General features: G+C 31.6%; 2 protein-coding genes across 3 annotated transcripts; both read left to right on the top strand.

The window, feature by feature from the left end:
* The first annotated feature begins 6,615 nt into the window (after window positions 1-6,615).
* LOC112755450 (uncharacterized) lies at window positions 6,616-10,212 on the top strand. The gene is made up of 5 exons (XM_025803549.2): window positions 6,616-6,899; window positions 7,809-7,931; window positions 8,929-8,999; window positions 9,120-9,206; window positions 9,865-10,212. Exons 2-5 carry the CDS (start codon window positions 7,811-7,813, stop codon window positions 10,117-10,119), a joined length of 534 nt encoding a protein of 177 aa, XP_025659334.1. The 5' UTR covers window positions 6,616-6,899; window positions 7,809-7,810; the 3' UTR covers window positions 10,120-10,212.
* Window positions 10,213-15,352: 5,140 nt separating this feature from the next.
* On the top strand, window positions 15,353-21,240 carry LOC112755449 (basic leucine zipper 9). 2 transcript variants are annotated; one of them, XM_025803548.3, is made up of 6 exons: window positions 15,353-15,841; window positions 18,807-18,969; window positions 19,056-19,218; window positions 19,357-19,432; window positions 19,703-19,828; window positions 20,748-21,240. In XM_025803548.3, the coding sequence occupies exons 1-6, from the start codon at window positions 15,587-15,589 to the stop codon at window positions 21,069-21,071; spliced, it is 1,107 nt and encodes a 368-aa protein (XP_025659333.1). In that variant the 5' UTR covers window positions 15,353-15,586; the 3' UTR covers window positions 21,072-21,240. The 2 variants fall into 2 exon arrangements, with proteins under 2 accessions (XP_025659333.1, XP_025659332.1); XM_025803547.3 differs by having other exon boundaries at window positions 18,807-18,981.
* Window positions 21,241-21,446: the final 206 nt, after the last annotated feature.

Raw genomic sequence — 21,446 nt, 5'->3', positions numbered from 1 at the left:
AATCTAACTAGAACTTAAATAGAATCCTCAATCTCTCTGCCTTTCCTCCGTTCCTCCATCTCCGGTAATTACAAAGACAAACAAGTAGACAAAGCAAGCACAGGTAGAATACAGATAACACAGATATCAATTATGACAATTAGCATATTATAATCAATTAGACAATCCCAATTAATGCACAAACAAGCAATACATACAAATGCATATGATGCATACCTGTCCTATGGCTGTTGATATCAACTGTTGGTTACGTAGCCATCCCGACATGTTTTCAGAGCTAAAAAATACACCATGGGGAGAATTCCCAAGCTGACATGGAGAAAGAGAATGCCCCCAAGCTCAATAATATCCATGGGACGAATCCCAAGCTGACATGGGGAGAAGAGACAACACCCCAAGATGACATGGAAAAAACAATATCCCACGCTCAATAATATCCATGGGACAAATCCCAAGCTAACATGGGGAGAAAAGACAACATCCCAAGCTGACATGGGGAAAACAATACCCCAAGCTCAATAATAACCACGTGAAAAATCCCGACTGACATGGGGAGACAACGCCCCAAGCTCAAGTTGTTCAATCGTTTCTTACAATTTATCATCTTCAATTTCATACTGATTCATATCTCATCTCATTATTCTTAATTATTTAACATCATTATCAATATCATTTTACTCTCTTAATTACCTCATATACCATTTTCATCATCTTTATTGATCAAATACCATCTCCTCTGATCACTTATTACCCTTTTAAAAGAATCTTTTTTCACCTTTAAGTTACAACAATTTCCTAACTTCATCCTATGACTAGGCTTACTAACAATATTTAGACTAAAGAAATGAAAATAGAAATCTAGAGGTTCGAGTTTGAGCTTTAAAACACAAAAATATGTTTTTGCTGAAAACAGGACCACGCGTATGCGTAAAATGAAAATAGAAATCTAGAGGTTCGAGTTTGAGCTTTAAAACACAAAAATCTGTTTTTGCTGAAAACAGGACCACGCGTACGTGTGGGTCACGCGTACGTGTCGATACGCGTTTAGGCCAAGACGCGTACGCATCCCCTGATTACGTGTACGCATGCAAACCAGGCAGTAGCGTTTGTCCGTGAAAGGGGTATATGCGTACACAAAATATTTCATATCATGTATACGCGTGGAAATGCGTTTTTCCAAAAATTTAACTAAGTCTGAAAAGTTATAGAATTGCTTTTTTAAATTCCAAACTTTCGGCGCGCATAACTTTTTCGTCTTAAATAATTTTTCTTCCGATTTTCGAACGGCGTAAACTTCACGAACCCAATTTTCACATAAAACAAGTTTAAAACCATTTAAGGGTCTGGAAGCCATGTTATGGCTTGCCAAAATTCGGCCAAAAACCAATTTGTACACAAAACCTCAAACCTCAATTTTTTGCAAGTTCCTTTCAAAAACCAACCTACAACATTCAAAATCAGCACCAACTCATATAATATCATAGCAGTATCACTCCATATCCAACCATCACCCATTAAACCTCAATTTTCAACAATATTAATGCTTTAACTTCACTTATATCAACATGATCATCTATACTCCATTTCCTATACAATTTCATTACCATCAAGTTGCCAACTATCATCAACACATCATTCAACATGCTATTTCCCTATCCAAAACAAACAATAATCTCCTCATCCTACCATTTCTCAATTCAACCATATCATGCATCAACATCTCAAATGATCAACAAGATGAGCATATCCCTATTCATTATATATATACACAAACACATATCATCATCAACTCATCACTGAATACTTATCCAACCAACATTAAACTCACAATATATCACTTAACACTTATTCAACAAACACCAAATTCATATCGCAATTCTTTTCAAGGTTACTAAACATCAAATATACTCATCCGTTCCAACCTATCCTATGGTCACCTAGCCTAAATTTTCACAGAACATTATATATTAAATGCGCGAAACCTAAACCATACCTTGACCGATTTCCACGTATTTCTCGAGACCACCCACTAATGCACCGAGCACAGCCCCAAGAGATCCGGAATCACCAAGGCAACATCACCAAATCTCCCACCAAGACTCAAGTGTCCACAAATCAAGCTCCAATTAATATATATACACCTAACGTCACATTACCACACATGTACATATCTAAATTTAATACCCAACACACAAAATTAGAGAATTAACTAGAGTTCTAGGATTTTCACCTTATCAACGGAAAATTGGGACAAGACTCGGCAAGTCCACCAAATTAATTCGATCCTAAACACCGAAACTATACAAAATCTCAACACCATAGCCCAAGGAATTCGAAACTGAAAATGAGGAAATTGAGGAAGAAAAAGACTTCCTTACCTTACAATGTTATGGGCTTTGTAGAGCTTGACGCCGCGAACGCGTGGCCGCAAACAGTGCGGCGACCGAAGCTCGGAGCGAGAAGTTGTGTGGATTTGAAGTGGGTTTGGAACCTTGGAATGTTCTTCCTCCTCTCTTGGCTATGCTTCTATGTTCTTGCATGCAGAAGAGAGAGAAGTGAGCTTCAGCTCACTTAAGTAAGTGGGTTGGTTGGGCCCACTGCACGGGCCCGATTTGGGTCCGGTTCAACCGGTTTGGCCCGTTTGGCCCAATCTTGGGCCGAATTCTTTAAAATTGGTGTCTAAATTTATTTTTAATTAGCTCTATTATATTAAACTATCAAATATCATTTTCTAATTACTTTGATTAATAATTACTTTATGGGTTAGTTATTTACTTATTACTCGTGGTTTACAGTGGGCGGAGTTGGTTGCTACAGCTTGCTACATAGTGAACTGATCCCCATATTCTTCTTTAGATGGAGACACACCTTATAAGGTGTGGTCAGGGGAACATGCAGATTACGAGAAACTCAAAATTTTTTGGATGCATAGCCTATTATCATGTCAAAGATAATAAGCTTGATGATAGAGCTAAAAATGCAATCTTTTTGGGGTATCCAAGTGGGGTTCAAGAGTACATATTTGGAGCGTAAATGATTCTAAGTTTGTAATTAGAAGGGATGTTACCTTTGATGAACGATCTATGGTAGCTTTGTCTAAAGATACGATGCCAAATGATGGTGATGTTGGAAAAACTTCAAATACTCAAGTGGTAGAGATAGAGTCTAAATACCAACAAATAGATTCTAATAATGTTCAGGTGGAGCATCCTAATGCTACTCGAGATGATGCAGATGATGAACTTGATCATGAGGAGATTCAGTGAGAAAATGCACATGTATTACAACAGCAGCAACAGGATTCTTTGGCATCTACTAGGCCAAAGAAGAATTATAAATTCGTTCAGAAGTTCGGATCAGACAAGCTTCTGAGACATTATGGGCAGGTAAACTTGGTAGATTATGCACTCTCGGTAGAGGATGATGAGCCGGTCACCTTCAAACTTGCTATCAAAGAAAAAGATAGAGAAAGTTGGTCGGTCGGCATGGAATAAGAGATGCAATCTCTCCATAAGAACAAGACATGGGAGGTGGTCCCGTTGCCCGTGGAAAAGACTGTAATTGGTTGTATTAAAAAAAGAAGATCCTATTAAGTCAGACAGTACAAGATTCAAAGCTAGGTTAGTAGCAAAGGGATTTGCACAAAAAGAAGGAGGTGTTGATTACAACGAGATATTTTCTCCTGTGGTGAAGCACACTTTCATAAAGGTTCTTTTGAGTCTTGTTGCTCAGGGTGACCTTGAGTTGGAATAGCTAGATATAAAGACAGCTTTCTTGCATGGTGACTTAGAGGAAGAAATTTACATGTATCAACCTGAGGGTTTCAAGGTTGAGGGTAAAAAAAATCAGGTATGTCGCTTAAAGAAATCGCTATATGGATTAAAACAATCTCCTCGACAGTGGTATAAGCGATTTGACTCCTTTATGTTAAAACAAGGTTTTTTCAAAAGTAATTATGATTGTTGTGTATACATTCATAAGCTTTCTAGAAGTGATTATATCTATCTTCTATTGTATGTGGATGACATGCTTATTGCTTCTAAGAACAAGGTGGAGATAGATAAGTTAAAGGTTCAACTTGGTAAAGAATTTGAAGCAAAAGATTTGGGTGTTGCACAAAAATATTAGGCATGAAAATTAAAAGAGAGAGATTAAGCCGAAAATTGTTCTTGAGCCAGAGAGGGTATATTGAGCGCGTTATTGAAAGGTTCGAAATGAAAAATGCTACGTCAGTAGTAACACCGTTGGCTCCACATTTCAAGCTCTCTGGTAAACAATCTCCCACAACAGCAGAAGATAAGGCTTACATGGAAAATATACCTTATGCTAATGCAGTCGGTAGCCTAATGTATGCTATGGTGTGTACATGCCCAGATATTTTACAGGCAGTCAGTATTGTTAGCAGGTTCATGGCAAATCCAGGTAAGACACACTGGGAAACAGTCAAGTGGATATTAAAGTACTTGAAGGGTACCATTGACATAGGTTTATGCTTTAGTGGAAAATCATGTCAAATCAGTGACTTTGTTGATTCTGATTATGCTAGTGATCTAGACAGAAGACGTTCTACGATCGATTATGTATATAAAATACAAGGTGCTCCAGTTAGTTGGCGATCGATGTTACAAGCTACAGTGGCACTATCTACTATAGAGGCTGAGTACATGGCAGTAGCAGAAGGGGTGAAAGAAGCATTGTGGCTAAGGAGTCTTCTAGATGATTTGGGATTTCAACAAGATTGTGTGAATCTGAGTTGTGATAGACAAAGTGCAATTCATTTGGCTAAAAATCAGGTTCATCATTAGGGATGGCAATACCACCCGAACCCGCGGGTACCCATCCCGCCCCTACCCGCTCGGGGAGGGTAATTACCCGCCCCGCACTGGGGCGGGTTCTTAGGAGGGGCGGGGCAGGGTCGGGTTTAGGTAATACCCGCCCCTATCCGCCCCGCTATATATATAATATATAATTTTAATATATAATATGTATAATATATGTAAAATAATTAGTAAATGATTAATAATATTGTATTATATTTTAAATTTTTACTTTAATTTATGTTATGTATGTGATGATAGTTATATAAATTTTGAAATTTAATTTAATTTATTGGATTTTAATAATTATAGGGGCGGGTACCCGTAAGGGCGGGTTAGGGTTCAACGTTTTACTACCCGTGGGTAGAAGCGGGGCGGGTTCTATGCGGATTGTTGTACGGCGGGGCGGGGTCAGGTAGAGCAAAAACTCGCCCCTACCCGCCCCGTTGCCACCCCTACCCTACCCTATTCATCACTTCGTGCATGATGTTATAGAGAAAGGCAACATTTGTCTTGTAAAAGTACACACAGATAAAAATTCCGCAGACGTGCTGACTAAAGTAGTGTCAGGAAGCAAGTTCCAACACTGTTTGAAATTGCTCAATGTTGTTCCATGTTAGGCATGGGAATACAAATACTATACTTTGATCGTCTAAAATTTGAGTAGATTTCAAATTGTGATCGATGTGGAGAATTGTGAGAATAAATAAAGGATAAGAGTAATTTTAGGAAGTAAAATAAATGAGTTTTAATAGGAGAGGACTCAAAATGTTTAGTAAGGAGTTTTTGTAGGAGAATTTTATTCTTATTCGTTGAAGTTATATATATATATAGAATTGTAATTGAAGTCAATAACAATAACAATATCCTTATTCACATCATCTTATAGAGTTAGTTAGAAGAAATTTTTCATATTATTTTTCTTCTTTACAAAATATATAACGAGTGCATTATTGTGAGTAGTGTTCAATTTCATATTACTTTGTATCTATTAGAAGTTAAAATTCCGTTGTAGACTCAACAATGATGCTAATGACTATGAGGAAGAAGGAAATATGATAAGGTAGTTTTGAGAAACCAAAACTATTATTTGCGACTCTTTTCAAATAATTAAGAAAATAACTTTAATATACCTTCAGTAAAAAATAATTTTATAAGTATATCTAAATACATAATACTAAGTTAAAAAAAATAATTATCTTTTGTATTTATCGTGTGATTGATTATCCAAAAAATATATACAATTCTAACTTGTAAGACTATTATTAATAAAAAAATTTTAATCTTTTAATAAATATAAAATAAATATATTAAAAATTTATTTTTTGTATTTTAAATAAAAGTCTTTTCAATTTGTAATTTTAACAAATGTCTTTAGAACATAAATTAGCTAAATTCTAAAATATTTTATACACGACATCAAAACTAACAACTATTAGGATGAAATCCATATTTTTGTAAGAATATTTAGATAATTATTTAAAAGGTACATTAAAAAATTAGACCAAAATTTGATCTCTAGACCTTTATTTCATTTAAAAAAAAACTGTCGACTATTCCACAAAGAATGGCAAAAAAATTTAATTGATGAACCAAATTTTAAGAATAAAAATATAATTTCTTTGATCTAATTGCAGAAAAATAGGTAAAGAACAGTTAACCACTTTTTTTTTTTTTTGGGTCTTGAACAGTTAACCACTTAACCTGAGCTAAATCGAAAATAATGGGCCCTTTTTTTTGGAGTAAAAGCAAATTGAACTCATTTTGGATATGAGGGGAAAAAAGCGAGGAAAAGACTGAAACATACCAAAAGAGAAACCCATGACCCGTTCGGCTCTGTCAAAAAAAAAAAAAGTACTGAAAGACAAACCTAATTCCTAACTGAAATCCCAGTAGCGCGAATTTCTCCGGCCCTCTTCACGCCTTCCAGTAGTCGTCTACTCACAGTTGCCGGTGTCTCCTCGTGGTTTGTGTCTTTCCGCCTTCCCTCGCCTCGTCGTCGTCGTGTTCTTGCTCCGGGGCCTCTCCGTCACTTCCTTCTCGCCGGTTTCGTCGCTGAGTCGCCGTCGACCATCGTGGCTGGTGAGTTCCTGCATTCCCCTCTTCTCTCTTTTTCAATTTTCCCTTTTCCCTTTTCCCTTGTCCCTTGTCCCTGTCAATTTTATTGCTGTAAATCATGACTGAACCATCTTTTGTTGCTGTATTGAGTTAGATTTATTGTTGTATTGAGTTGAATTTGTTGTTGCATTGAGCTAAATTTATGGTTGCTGTTGAGTTGAATTTGTTGCTGTAAATAATCTTTTTGTTGTTGAAAATTATCACTGAGTTGAATTTGTTGCCGAAAATCATCACTCAGAAGAATTTGTTGCTGTAAGAATAGATAGTTTCTGTACAGAGACTCTTAGTCTTAGTCTTAACCTTTAATTGTAATAATAAGAGTTGATTTAATATTGAGTATTGACTATTACATAGGCAGTATTGGATTATTGGTATAATGGTATTTGATGGATTGATTTATAAATTAGTTGAATTTATGTTTTTGATTAGTTTGTTAATCATTAATTTACTGATTGTGTTATGTTTTGCTCTCTTGTTCATTTAAATTGAAAAATTCTTTTGTATTAGTGTCTAGTTTATTATCTATATTTGCTTCATTAGTTATGTCTAAGAGTTGATACTTGATTATTATTAATGTGTTTGTGAAGACATGTTCTTGAATTTTTAATTTTAAGTTTATTGTTTATAATTTCATATTTATATTTAATTGTGACCGAGTCTACCGGTTGAACTAGTGACTCACCAATTGAACCAATGACTCGATCGTATGACCCGGTCGATTACCGGTTTGGTTCTAATAACTATGATTATGAGGCTTTGGTTGATGTTGTATTTTTATTTTTTAAGATTTACATTAGAATATATTTATGTTTCAAAGTTTTCAGTTGTTTGTGACTTTTCTAATCAATTTTTGTCTTTCAATTTCTGAAGCAGTGATGGGAAAGATGAACAAGAATAAGAAGGTAGGGGGGAGACATGGGACTCCAAGTGAACATAATGATATGCAGGATCAAGAGATGGACATAAGGAAAATTATGAAAGAAGTTGAAAATTTTAGTATGTCCCGTATTCTTTCTCATTTGAAGCTTTCCCTTTTCTTGGCTGTTGTCTCCTATCTTTAACTTTTGGTAAATCTAATTTCTCTTGTTGATGTGTTTTGATCTTTTCCTTAGTGTTTAATTTTTTTCGATAAAAAAAGAATAACAATAAGATGAGAGAAAGAATATTACCAACAGTTATAATATACTTCAATGTCAGGCTGTTCTTACTATTTATTATTTGTAAATAGGTTGGATTTCTTTGCTCTCCCCTGATGCAGTTTAATCCTCAGTATACATACTTCGCAAACAAATGCTCTAAGTAGAATTTTATGGATTATGCCAATTTATTTGGGTAGATAGTTGTGATAGGGCATAATAACATGATCTAGCAACTTAGTGTGCCATAGTTGTGTTTAGAGTCTTTTGTTTCAAACACAATTCACTTTTCACTTTCTTTGGCAGTTCATGGATTTGGTGAGATTATCTTTAGAACTTATCATTCCATTGGTCTAGGAATAAACGTTTTAAGGTGCCTCTTATCCTCCTTTTATCTCTTCTTAGAAAGTAGACTTTTTAACAATCTCAATTTCTGGAAAATTTGAAAAGAGTATAGGTAGATGAAGGAAACACATAGTCGAAGAAGTTAAGAAATGCCTACTTTCTTCCGAATTCTAACCAATTTCATCTTTAAAAGAAAGTAGGAAGAGAAAAACAAGATAGGTCTAACCAATCTCCTGCCTGTCTAGTTCATTATTCCCTTCTTGCTTATAACCCATGTAACCTCCCACTATGATTCGATGTAGGCAAGTTTGTTACTGTCCAAGTTCCTTTCTAGCCCTTATTCATGTTTTAGTGAGTTTTACAATGTTTTTACATATTGGAGATGTGAGCTAAACTATATACGATTATCATTATCAGGTTTTACTGGTTTTATTCACCTTCTCACCATGTCTATCCATTATTGTAGTGAATTTGTTTGTTATAATAACTAATGATTAACAATTTTTTATTAGGCTACTCACATATGACATGGAAAGAACGTAAAAAGATTGAGAATCAAAAGGTCGTCTCTCTTGGTGGGAAGGTGAGGACTATCTGTTGATGCTATTTTTTAACATCATGTACCATTGCAAATGGTATTATCAGCAGCATGCTCAAGAATCAAGATGCAAGCTTTAATGGATTTCTGTTTTCCTTTATTTAGCCCCCCAAGAAACAGAGATTACCTCTAAGTGTGGCACGTCCAACACTGAAGAAACAAAAGGAGAGAGAACAGAAAATGCTTCAAGAGGTAATTTATGTTTACAAACATTTTGATTAGGCAAAAATAAACTATGTCTCCTAACATCTTTTCTGTTTTCAAATTTTTCTTTTGTAATAAATGATTTATATTTGCCCACATTCATTTGAAAATTTAAATTGTCTATCCTCATTATAAACGACATTAGTTATATCTACGGAATAGTCCTATTTAGCATATAAATTTGCTAAAATAACATAGATGACACTTTTTGTGACAAATGCTAGTTTCAAATCTTCTCTTTGTCATGGGGGTTCGGCTATATTTTTATGTTGGTTGCCGAAGACCTAACACAACCCTCCTCCTTTATCCGGGCTTGGGACCGGCTATGTACTGCAAGTGTAACATAGGCGGAGTTTCAAATCTTCTCTTTAATGTAAGAAATCACGCTTGCAAAGCATTTGCGAAAAGGATAAATGTTTTGGCCGATTCTTCAAAGTTCAGGGGGCAACATTTGAAATATGTATTTATCCATGGGATGAACTGAGATGTGTATTGCTTTGAGGGGAAAAACCAAAAAATAAGTTAGGAAGAAACTCCCCCTTCAACCCCCTCCCCCTGCCTTCTTATTTTTATTGTCTTCTTTTCGTCTGACTTGCATGGTAAAGACTCTATTAGTCTGTTATCTTATCTGTACCACGTTTTGCAGCGTTTGATTCTTGGACAATTTGGTGGAAAGCATAGTGGTAGCAGTAAAAAATCGGCGGGTAAGCACAAGGCCGAGGACAGGGGTTTGAGATCAAGTGAAGGTCGTTTTAGAAACGGCATACTGGATGTGAGGCATTTATTAAATTCAGCACCATCAACATCAAGAGATCATGACACTGGAATGTCTAGTAAATGGACCAAGAAAGGAGGTAAAGGGAAACCAGGGAAAAAGGGTGGTGGTAAGAAGCATCGTTGAGTACAATCCCCTATTCAATGCAAAAATTTTGTATGAAATTTAATGTAGTGATTCATCAGTGTCTATGAAAATTATGACCCAAATTTGAACTAACCATAGATATTTGAAGTCATTAGTCATATAATTGTTCAAAATAGACAAGGGAACATCATCCGTAGAAATGTAATCCCAAAACCACATTCAAAAACCAAAATAAATCTTGACGAAAGTCACTACATATCCAAAATCATATAGCAAAATAAAATCAGCTCCGGTAATGAGCAAGACCAAGATGTCTACGTTGCTAAACAATATAACTAAAGACAATTATCCGACAATTAGCCCCATCACTGATTTGCACGGTTGGAATCCATGGGTTGGAATGTATTAAAACATTCTAGAGGTAATCTAACACTTGTAAATTGTAATAGACTATTCTAACATAAGAAGCCAGCATAGAACACGATGCCGACACGTGCAATTAATTATAGAACGCTACAGGATATATGTATTGTTCATCCTGCACGGTACAAATAACGATCTGACAATTAATGCATTTAATTTATAAATTTTTTTATAACATCACATTTTCGTAACCTAACTTACATAATTTAAAAGGCTACATTCTTGAATAACAGTTTTTTTTTATTCATATATTGTATTGCTGAAAACTCTTGCACTTTAATAACCTATTTTAAAAGGGTGTTCTCTGGTGGCCTGGAATCCCGTGACTAAGGGTGATTAGCAACACCATTAATAGTAAAGTTATCGAATGAATAAATGGTGGTTTTTGTTTTCATATAATGCAAACAATGTCTCAATAGTGTGTGACCCTTTGCTGAGCTGATTGGAACTTGGAAGAGACTATTATAAATTTATAATTTAACCCGTAATAAGTGTTTATGTTATGTTAAATGTGTGGTAACTTGTGCTAAGTTACTGTGAGGACAATGTTGTAATTTTATATCCAGAAAGCCAGTTTTGTTGTTTGGGGCTTAATTGGGCAAAAACGAAGAAATGAATTGTCAACGAATACCAGATCCAAATAAAACAAAATTGAACTTATTTTGTAGAGACATGAGTTTTTTTTTTTTTTTTGTCAAATAAATTAACGGTGAATTCTATAGTGTCTTTGTTATGGTACTTAAATTATCTAACTTTTTTTTAAAATAAAAAATAAAATATTTAAAATAAAAAATAAATCATATAAAATTTATTAAATATTATTTATTTACCTTTTTTAATAATTTAGGTACAAAATTATAGACACCATAACATTCACCTAAATTAACTCACCATATTATGAGACCTGCTAATATGCCATCTCAATTATTTACTTAGGTATTTGAATTGTTAATCACTCTTGTTTACTGATCCAATAATTTTGTTTAGCTAGCCTGGTCAAAAACTTCATCCCCTATGTTCAAACATGACATATGTCATAACTGGATTGGTTTTATCTATTGGCCACCTTAGCCACCAACAAATAAGTGCCGCCAAAAGCTGACACCATTTTAAAATCACATATTCTTTGAAGAGATAAATCTCAATTTCACCTCTGAAATTTAGTTCGATATTCAGAACAATTCTCACAATTTTATTAACTCTAATTAGAACCCCCAAATTTATAATTGTAGTTCCGACTTATTCTTGCGATCATCTCCATCACTGAAATGTTAATCTGACGCAATTGTATTACACGGTGGACACTACTTAAACGACGACACATTGGTTTCGCATTAAAACCATGTGTAAATCACGTCGTTTTAGTTTTTTGTGGGTTAAAACTATCTTTCTTTTCACTACGAACGATCATAAATTACAAAACATCAAGAAAATCCGGTTTGGACACAAAACCAATGCACTCTCGTTTAAGTAGTGTCTACCATATCATACAATTGCGCCAAATCAGTATTTCGGTGACGGAAATAATCGCAGGGACAAGCTAGAGCTACGATTACAAATTTGGAATTATAATTGGGACCAACAAAATTATGAGAGTCATTTTGAATATCGGGCTAAATTTTAAGAACCAAATTAAGATTTAACTCATTCTTTAAAACTTAATTTTATTTTTTGTTTAATGATTCAATTTTCTGGATGATTACTAGACAAATAAGAAATCAAAACCACATTTCCCATAAAGTTGATAACATATGGATATTGAAATTTGAGTTTAATTTTGTATAAAATATTTTATATAATTATGTAATTATAACTATTTTTTTAAATGATTATTTACAGTCAATATAAAAGATAATTATTTTTGTTAATGTGACATTATGTAATTAAATACAAGTATAAAATAATTTTATAATAATAGTGTATCAAAATTAAATTCTTGAAACTTAAGCTAAAGATAAAAGTAAAATAAAATTGTGCTAGATATAGTAGCCAAACTTCGCCCCATGACTTACATTACCCCACCACCACTACCACCAGATTAAACAATAAAGACACGATTGCATAAACTATTTCATGGTGGTTTAACGTGGAAGCTAACTGGGTATTTTAATTTTTTGAAAAGTTAGGTATTGCGTGATGATAATAACAGCAAAAAGGTTAACTCAGAATAAACAAATAATATAATAAATTGAAAAAAAAAAAGCTTTATTTGCTAGTCACCTTTAAACTCTCATAGAGCCAGAGGCCTGACCCATAAAGCATGTAATTACGTTACCAACTTTAGTTTTGGGGTCGGTGCTTGTCCCAATCAAACTCCAATACTTGAACATATAAGAACTTACACACTAAGAAAACCCATTATTTTTTTAATTAAAATTTTAGTTATTATTGTTATTGCTCCAAACACTTTAGTTGCATCGTGTGTGTGCTATTTGCCTTTCATGCATGCATTATTTCATTATTGATATGCATAAGCCACATCCTTTAATGCTTTTCCAAAAGTAAAATAAAGATTGTTAATCTATCTGCTTGGCTTTGTTGGGTTTGGAATTCAATTTTTTGGACCACATCATCTCATTGGCAGGCTGCTAAATTTTAGAGGCACAACGCTTTCAGAGATTTGTACTCTTTGTATGTTGCTTTACCACGTATGCTTTCACTTTCTGGTCTTTCATTTTTCATGATTCAGGTCTTGATTACCATATAGTTTATAGGGTTTAATTTTAGTACACTGATAATGTAAAACGTTTTATATAATTATACAATTATTTTTATTTTTTTGGATAATCATTTTATGTAATTAATATAAAAAATAATTTTTTTATTTATATTTTATTATGTAATTTAATATACATATAATACAACTTTATATTAATAGTGCATCAAAATTAATTTTATAGTTAATAATGCTTTTGCCACACAGCATTGGAATAGGTATTGAGATTTAAATTTAAATTGTTATTTTATTATTTGTTTAGGGTTTAGTCACGTTGTTGATGATAATTTTATCCATTTTTTTCAACTAATCCTAAAGAGACAATAATTATTTAATGTAAATTATCTTAATTTTTTATTACTATTAAATCTTTAGTAGCAGTTTAGTCTACATGTCGGTGATCAAATTTTAGGTAGCGTTTGTTTTGAGGTACTGAGACAGAGATTGAGAAATTGAGACTCAATATTATGTTTGTTGGTTCAATGCTAAAATTTTTGTCTCTGTCTCCAAAATTTCAGTATTTCAGTACCTCCAAAAAATGGTGACACAGAACATTAAAATTTTTAGAGATGGAGACTAAAATTTTAATAACATTTTATACCTAAAATACCTTCATTTCAATTAGTTAATTCTAATTTGATCCTTTGTACAAATTAAATTAGAATTTCATTCTTGTTTCAATTTTTGTCTCCTACTTTACACTAAACAGAATACTGAAATTTATTTCAATCTCTGTTTCTTAATCTCTATCTCTCGGTCTCAGTCTTTCTTTTTATCTTTATCTCTCTACCAAACGCTAATCCAAAGGTGTATATTCAACTCTCATCTTCCTCTTTTTATTATTTTTTAAAAAAAAAAAAGACTTATATTATCGACCATGATAAATAAAACTTTTAGGATTGTGGTATGCAAAAGTTGAGCTCTCATCATCTAGATACTTCTACACGCACGTATATAAAAATATTAATTTATTTTTGGGTGCAGCAAATAGAGGAAGGACCGATTTTTTTCCCATTGTCTTCAGTTCCCTTTATTTTGGATTAGATCTTATTAATAGGGGTAGTGGCTTTAGATTGCATGGCTTTTAACATGCTATTTAAGTATTTATCATCAAAGTTTTCCAGTGATTAAAGTTGGCGCAAGCACTTATACGCTACTGGAACTCAATTTGACCACGCCAATTACTAATAACTTCATAGTTCATCCGTAACATTTCAAATAAATAATAATAATAATAATAATAATAATAATAATAATAATAATAATAATAGACAATTGCTGAAGTAATAGATTAGCTGGAAGAAGCTCAAGTGTGATCATTCACCGATAAAAATGAAGAAACTCGTCACATTTTCTTTTTGGCACATTATTATCGTATTAAGATAGATTAATAAATAATAACAATGATAAATAAATAACAAAAAGCAAAAATATTTTATAAATAAAAAATAACAATTGAATTAGTTATTATATATTTGTATTCGTTATATATATTATTTCATATATTTTTTAACAAAGTTGATAATTATAATAATTAAATTTATTATAGTAGAATAATTAAACATTTTAACAATAATAAATATGTATTCTTATATAATAACTAATTAATAACTGATTTTTTATATTTATATAAAAAGTATATAGCTAAATACATAAAAAAAATAAAAATAGGGATAAAAATTAAAAAAATTAAGTGTAATTTCTTATCATATGTTTTTAAAATAAAATAAAAATACATTATGGGATAAAATATCACACTTGTGTTGCAATTTGCAAATGCTATTCAGCTGAAGGGCAATTCAGTGATTTCAACAGTCTAAAGCTTTCGCCAAGTTCATGTCATGTGCCATGCAATTTTATTTTTTTATTTATTTATAATTTAAAAAAAATTAAGAATGAATATTTTTACTAAAATTTGACCAATACTTAATCATAAAAAAAATAAATAATTCTATACTATAGATATAATTTTACACCACTAAAAACATTAATAATAAATAATTAATGAATATAAATTATAAAATTTAGTGACTTTCTAACACTTCTTTATTTAAAATGGAAAAGTTTAGGGACCAACAACTTTATTAAATTTTGGCCAGCATGTAACCAGCAAAGAAAAATAAGCCATTAGATGAAAGTTCACACAAATCTCACACCATTAAAATCATCATTAATAACTATTTGATGGTTACAAAATACAAAAGTTACTTGTCCGTAACACTTCTCAATTAAAATTCTATCCCAATAGCCACCATTGCCACGTATTAATTTTCTTATTTATACCCATCAAGCTGCTTCTCTTACTCCCTTTTCTTCCCCTTCTCTTCCCACCACCCCTTCTTAGCTTCTTTCCCTCTCTCCGGCTATATGGACCCCAAATCTTGCGGCGTTATGTCAGCACCGTCGTTATTATCCGGCGACTACTGTGACTTCCGCCGTGCTCCGACGGAGCTCGATCTGGAAGTCGAAGAATTCATGAAGACTTGGATGGCGGAGGCACCGAACGAGGAACACGCCGACGACAACGACTTGAAACCTTGTATGACGGATCCGTTCATCGGCAGCGGCGGCGGTGACGGTGGCGTTCCCTCCGCCTCCGCCTCCGCCGCTTTCCGAAACCCGGTTAGTGCTCTTTCACTCTCACACACTTCACACTTTAGGAACCGCTCTGGATCTTAGCTCTCTCACAATGGAAAGTTCGTTGTATTTGGAGCTCATCTTATGCCACGTCATCAAACGGTGATGTGGCAGTCGTTTGTTTTCTTGTGATTTTGGTTCATGCATCTAGGTTTTCATTTACCTAATCAACCACTCCATAAATCAGTGCATGCCATTTTGACTCTATTAATTCATTTTTTGTGAGCCGAAGATGATTTAACCTATTTAATTAAATTATTATTTAATAATTGTTAATTAATAACTTCGTATAGAAACAACTCCATGTGAATTTTGATCGGTGAATATTGTATCATCTAAGTTGAAATATCAGTTGGTGAAAATATTGAACACAAGCTTCTCATGTGATACAAGTATACAACAAATAAAGGTAGTGGATAATTTCTGACTGCTTTGGACTTTCGACAAAGCTTCACGGCATGCTTCCTTTTAAAAGGTGTTAATACTTAATACTAACTAGGAACCTTGCAAGTGAAGTAACAAGTTCTTATTGTAACTTATATATGAATGAGAAAAGTATATATAATAGGTAGTAGGAAAATTATTATCAAGGATAATGAAATTAATTAATTAATTAATTGGAATAAGTTAATAAGAATCAGGTTTAGAAATATAATTTTGTTGATTAATGAATTTTCATTAGAGTACAGATCTTGAACTCAAGGTATAATTGCACGAAAAATTAAAGTGGACAAACTTGGTTAGAAGACAAATAAAAAATAAATAAATTTTATTCAACCTTTTTTTAAATAAAGAGTAAATTATTCTCTATGATAAATTTAATAGTTATTAGATGAAATAAATTATATCATCAAGATGATTAATATTAATTCTTAATTTAACTTAAATTTTGACAACTAAACTAATTAATTATAATAAAATTACATGAACTTCATTCCTATAAAATCACAATTTTTATATCAACTCTATTAACAATTATGGAATTCACCCTTACTCAATTAATACTTTATCTACTTTTTGTTGTTATTTTAAATTTGTGATTCGGCCTTTTGATTTTTTTTATTTGTTCTTTTTAGTTTTTTAGTTTTTTTTTTTTGTATCGTTAGATCTAATTAATATGTGTATGGTTTTAAAAAAAAATTAAAAAATTATAAAACAAGATATCTTTTGTAACTCTTATAATTTAAAAAAAAAAGTTGACTATATTTAATTAGTTTAATTAGTTATTAAAACTTAAGCTAAATTAAAAGTTAATGTTAACCATAATGATATAATTCATTTTATTAAATAATTATTATACATCTCATAGAAAATAACTTACTCTTTATTAAAAAAAAAAAATTGGATAAAATTAAAAAAAAAAGTTGAGTGGTGAAATAAAGGACAGGCCACCTCAGCAGAAAATTATCAAAGTTGATTTTTTTAATGGACAAAGTTATTGATTGTTACTCAGAAAATTGTTGTAAATTATTTTCTTTTCTTTTTTTTCAAAATCACGCCAAATTTATTATAATGTTTTATTTTGTCTAATTATGGCTCTCATTTATTTTATGTCCTCTAAGTATATAGATTAAGAGTTGATGATATATAGAAATTTATGTAATGAAGTTCAATATATATTTTAATTTGTTCAACAATTAAACATAAACAAATTTTTCATTAAAAAAATAAATATGAAAAATTTTTGAACTGATGGTTTCTTTTTGTCACACAAGAATTGCAAAAATATACTAACTGGTTTTTTTTCTTTTCAATTTCGTTTCTTAAATCCAATTCACCCTGTAGTTTAATTTTGGTTGGTCTTCTAAGTAGATTACATAGAAATTTTTGTGTTCCCTTATTAAGGTTTCATCATTTCATACTAATTAAAATATATTGTTAAACAAAAATATTATCGAGATATTAAAAAGTAACTATCAAATTACTTATCATATTTATATATAAATATATATTTTATAAAAATAATTGCTTTCGTAACTTTTATATATATATATATGTGGTTGATCTCTTAACTATCAAAGAATAGTGAAAGATATATTATTAAGAGATAAAGAATATCTGAAAACTAATAAAGAATGGTCCACCGGCCGGAATAGTTTTCATATCAACTAAAAATAATAAGTAGTACTTAATTATTTGTTTGTTTTAATTTTTAAAACAAATATATGTATGATAAAGTTGTTTTAAAGTTGTCAAATTCATATTTTGACGAGAGAATTTTCATCAAGAATACGTACATAATCATTGTTACTTCCACCGTATCAAAGTGTTATGATAAAAAATTTACCACACTATATATACTAGAATTCTTTGAAAATTTTCATCATCCATTTCATAGATCCAATCTAGAGGGAAAAAAGAAGGGGGAAGAAATCCAATATAATTTTTTTATCAGATAACCAATTTCATCTTTTGTTATCATAATACGAGTAATATAATAAAGGATGTAAACATAATCCTTTCGCATGTTATTGATGGTTTTAACTTGAATTTCCACTCTCTTAAAAAAAAATTCCTAGCTGCTCTTTCTTATCAATTAAGTTAAAAAAAAAAAAAAAGCAGCAATTTTTAAGTGAATTCTAAAGCTGGTAACAAACAGATAAAAGACATGGAATCTTCCACGTTAGCTTAATTAAACTGATTTCTTTATTATTATAAGGTCCTAATTAATAATATTACTGCACATGCCCAAAATCTAAGTGGCCCCTTGTGTAGGCTTTTTGCTAGTGGACTGATAGCTTTTCATCTTTTATATATACGTATTAATAATATGCACCTTTTGCATGTCATTAACCAAAATATCTGTGAGTAGTTAAAATATATAGGACTACAAAATTGTTGAGTATGTCCATGATGAATTCTAAGAGCTTTATTTGTTTCATCAGGTTATTACTTATTTAGGCACTTAACTTAATTAGTTGAATTTAAGAATATACATATATATTTGCAGGATGTGGTGGTGACTACATTTTCGACCTGTACTAGTGGAGTGACAGATAATAATAACAATATTAATTATAATAATAGTACTCAACAACAGCAGCAGCAGCTTGTGTGCTCTCAGAACCTGACTCGCAACCATTCAACTATTGATTCTCAATCATCCATTTGTGGTACAGCTACTGGTAATAATGATATTATTATTATAATAGTCAAAGTCATGTATATTATATGGTTTTGATTAGTTAGTTATGGGCAGTTGGAAGCCCAGTGTCTGCTAATAAACCAAACGGCGGCAGAGGAAGCGAAGGCAAAGGAGGGACCACGTGCGGTTCCTCATCACGTGAGGCGTCCGATGAGGATGATGAGGCAGGTCCATGTGAAGAAAGCACAAACCCTATTGATATGAAGCGCCTCAGAAGGTATCACACTACTTATTCTACTCAGACTAAATTTTCATCTAACGGCTCTCATATATCAACTTCACGTGAAGTCGATTTCACCTGAATTTTCACCTAGAAAAATGTATAAGGTGCAACTTTACATGGTTCTAATTTCAGGAAGGTTTCTAATCGCGAGTCTGCTAGGAGGTCTAGAAGAAGGAAGCAAGCTTATTTGACTGACCTTGAGTCTCAGGTAATTAAACATAACTTGTTTATAGAAACGGTATCGTTTAATGATTTTCAACTAATTGAAGCCAACTGCATATAAATCTTCACTTTTAAAAATAGAATATGTTGGATTCATATATTAGTTGGTTGCTGGGGCATATATGAGCCCCACAAATATTGTGTGATTTTAATTTCTGAGTATAGTTTACTCATTATTTATTAATTATTAACGTTGACTTTACCATTAAAAATAATTTTAGATTATGATAATTTTGAAATTTGTTTATGTGATCAGGTTGAACAGCTGAGGCTGGAAAATGCAACCCTGTACAAACAGCTTACAGATGCTAGCCAACATTTTCGTGATGCTGATACAAATAACCGAGTTCTTAAATCAGATGTTGAAGCTCTGAGAGCTAAGGTATATATCATCAGGTTCTTATCTCTCTATGTGTGTGGGGATCATGTCCATCATCATTTGGGTTAATAGTTAAATTAGTTCTCGAAAGATTTATCATTTTTTAAATTTATCTTTAAAAAATTTGTTTAATTAAATTAGTTCTTTAAAAATTACAAATTAATCATATTTGTTTTTGAGCGGTTCCAGTAATAATTTTTATCAATTATTGATAATATAAAACGTTAATTGATAATATACATAATACTTCACATATCTAATTAGACATTAACTAAATATATTTATAAAAAAAATATTTAATTTTCTTTAATTACATAAACTATATTTCTAGTATAACTTAAGAATTAAATGGATCAATTTTCATAAATATATTTGGATACTGCGTTATTATTAATAGAAATATTATTAATTTATAATCTTTAAAAGATTAATTTATTAATGAAGTCATAAAAGACTAATATTATTAATTCATAAATTTTAAAAAATTAATTTAATTAAAAATAAATTTAAAAAATATTTTATTTTTTATGAACTAATTTGACTATTAACTTTTACAGTAATGATATAAAGTAGAGAATAAACACAAAATGATGAATAATTCCTGTTTAGTAAGGTTTTAGCGGCACCATTATTAATGAACTTTAATTTTGACACGTAGGATGCATGCATATATAAGTGCAGCTCTTGCATTGGCAAATCATTCATTATTGGCAAATCATTCATTTAATTTAAAATAAGAAATTTTAAGTACTTAGTTATCTATATACAAAATTATTATTTGTATTTTAAAAGTAATCATTAAAATAATTTATTATATATTTATAAATATATATAATTTAATTTATTTTTAATATATATTTTTTAATAATATTTAATTTTAATATACACCTAACATAATTAATTTTCTACGTATACATTTTAGGTGAAATTAGCGGAGGACATGGTTGCTCGAAGCTCTTTCACTAATCTGAACAACCAGCTAATCCAGAATCAGCGGGGTCAGATGAACACCAACAATAATAATTTGCGGCGCGTGGCACATGTTTCGCCAACGATTACTGTCCATGGAAATGACTCCTCATATGGAAGCTGCATCACTAGTGTTGATGGACAAAACTCAGCCCATCTTGGAGGACTTGCCAGAAACTTGGACATAACTAATAATAATAATAATAATAACAACTATAGTGATTATAATGCAGTCATAAGCGATGCTGTAAGCTCTGTCACTAACTTATGGCCATGATGAGTTTGTGCTTAATAAATGTTTCTAGACAAAAGTATAGATATACTAGAACCGTAGAACCAGGGGGATGGAAACAATATAAAAAGTTGTGTTTGTCCCTCTTATTTCCAGCTTTAAGACCAGAATATTTTACTTTTACCTATATATATATGAGTTTAATTTTGATGCATCGATAGTATAAAATATTTTACACAGTCGTGCGTGTAATTTTTCAATTAGTTTTGTGTTGAGATAATTAATTAGCAAATAGAACTTTAAGAGTTTCGACCATCCATACTCTCTTGTAGTAATGAAACTAGTTACATCCAAATTAATGTTTGCCTTTGTTCAATATAGTTCCTCTTATTTTAGTTTTCTTTCTTGTGGGGTATTTAA

Source organism: Arachis hypogaea, chromosome 16, assembly GCF_003086295.3.
Source record: "Arachis hypogaea cultivar Tifrunner chromosome 16, arahy.Tifrunner.gnm2.J5K5, whole genome shotgun sequence".
NCBI classification, from domain to species: Eukaryota; Viridiplantae; Streptophyta; class Magnoliopsida; order Fabales; family Fabaceae; genus Arachis; species Arachis hypogaea.
The sequence above is the reverse complement of the archived record's forward strand: the minus strand, read 5'-3'. Positions and strand labels throughout refer to the sequence as shown.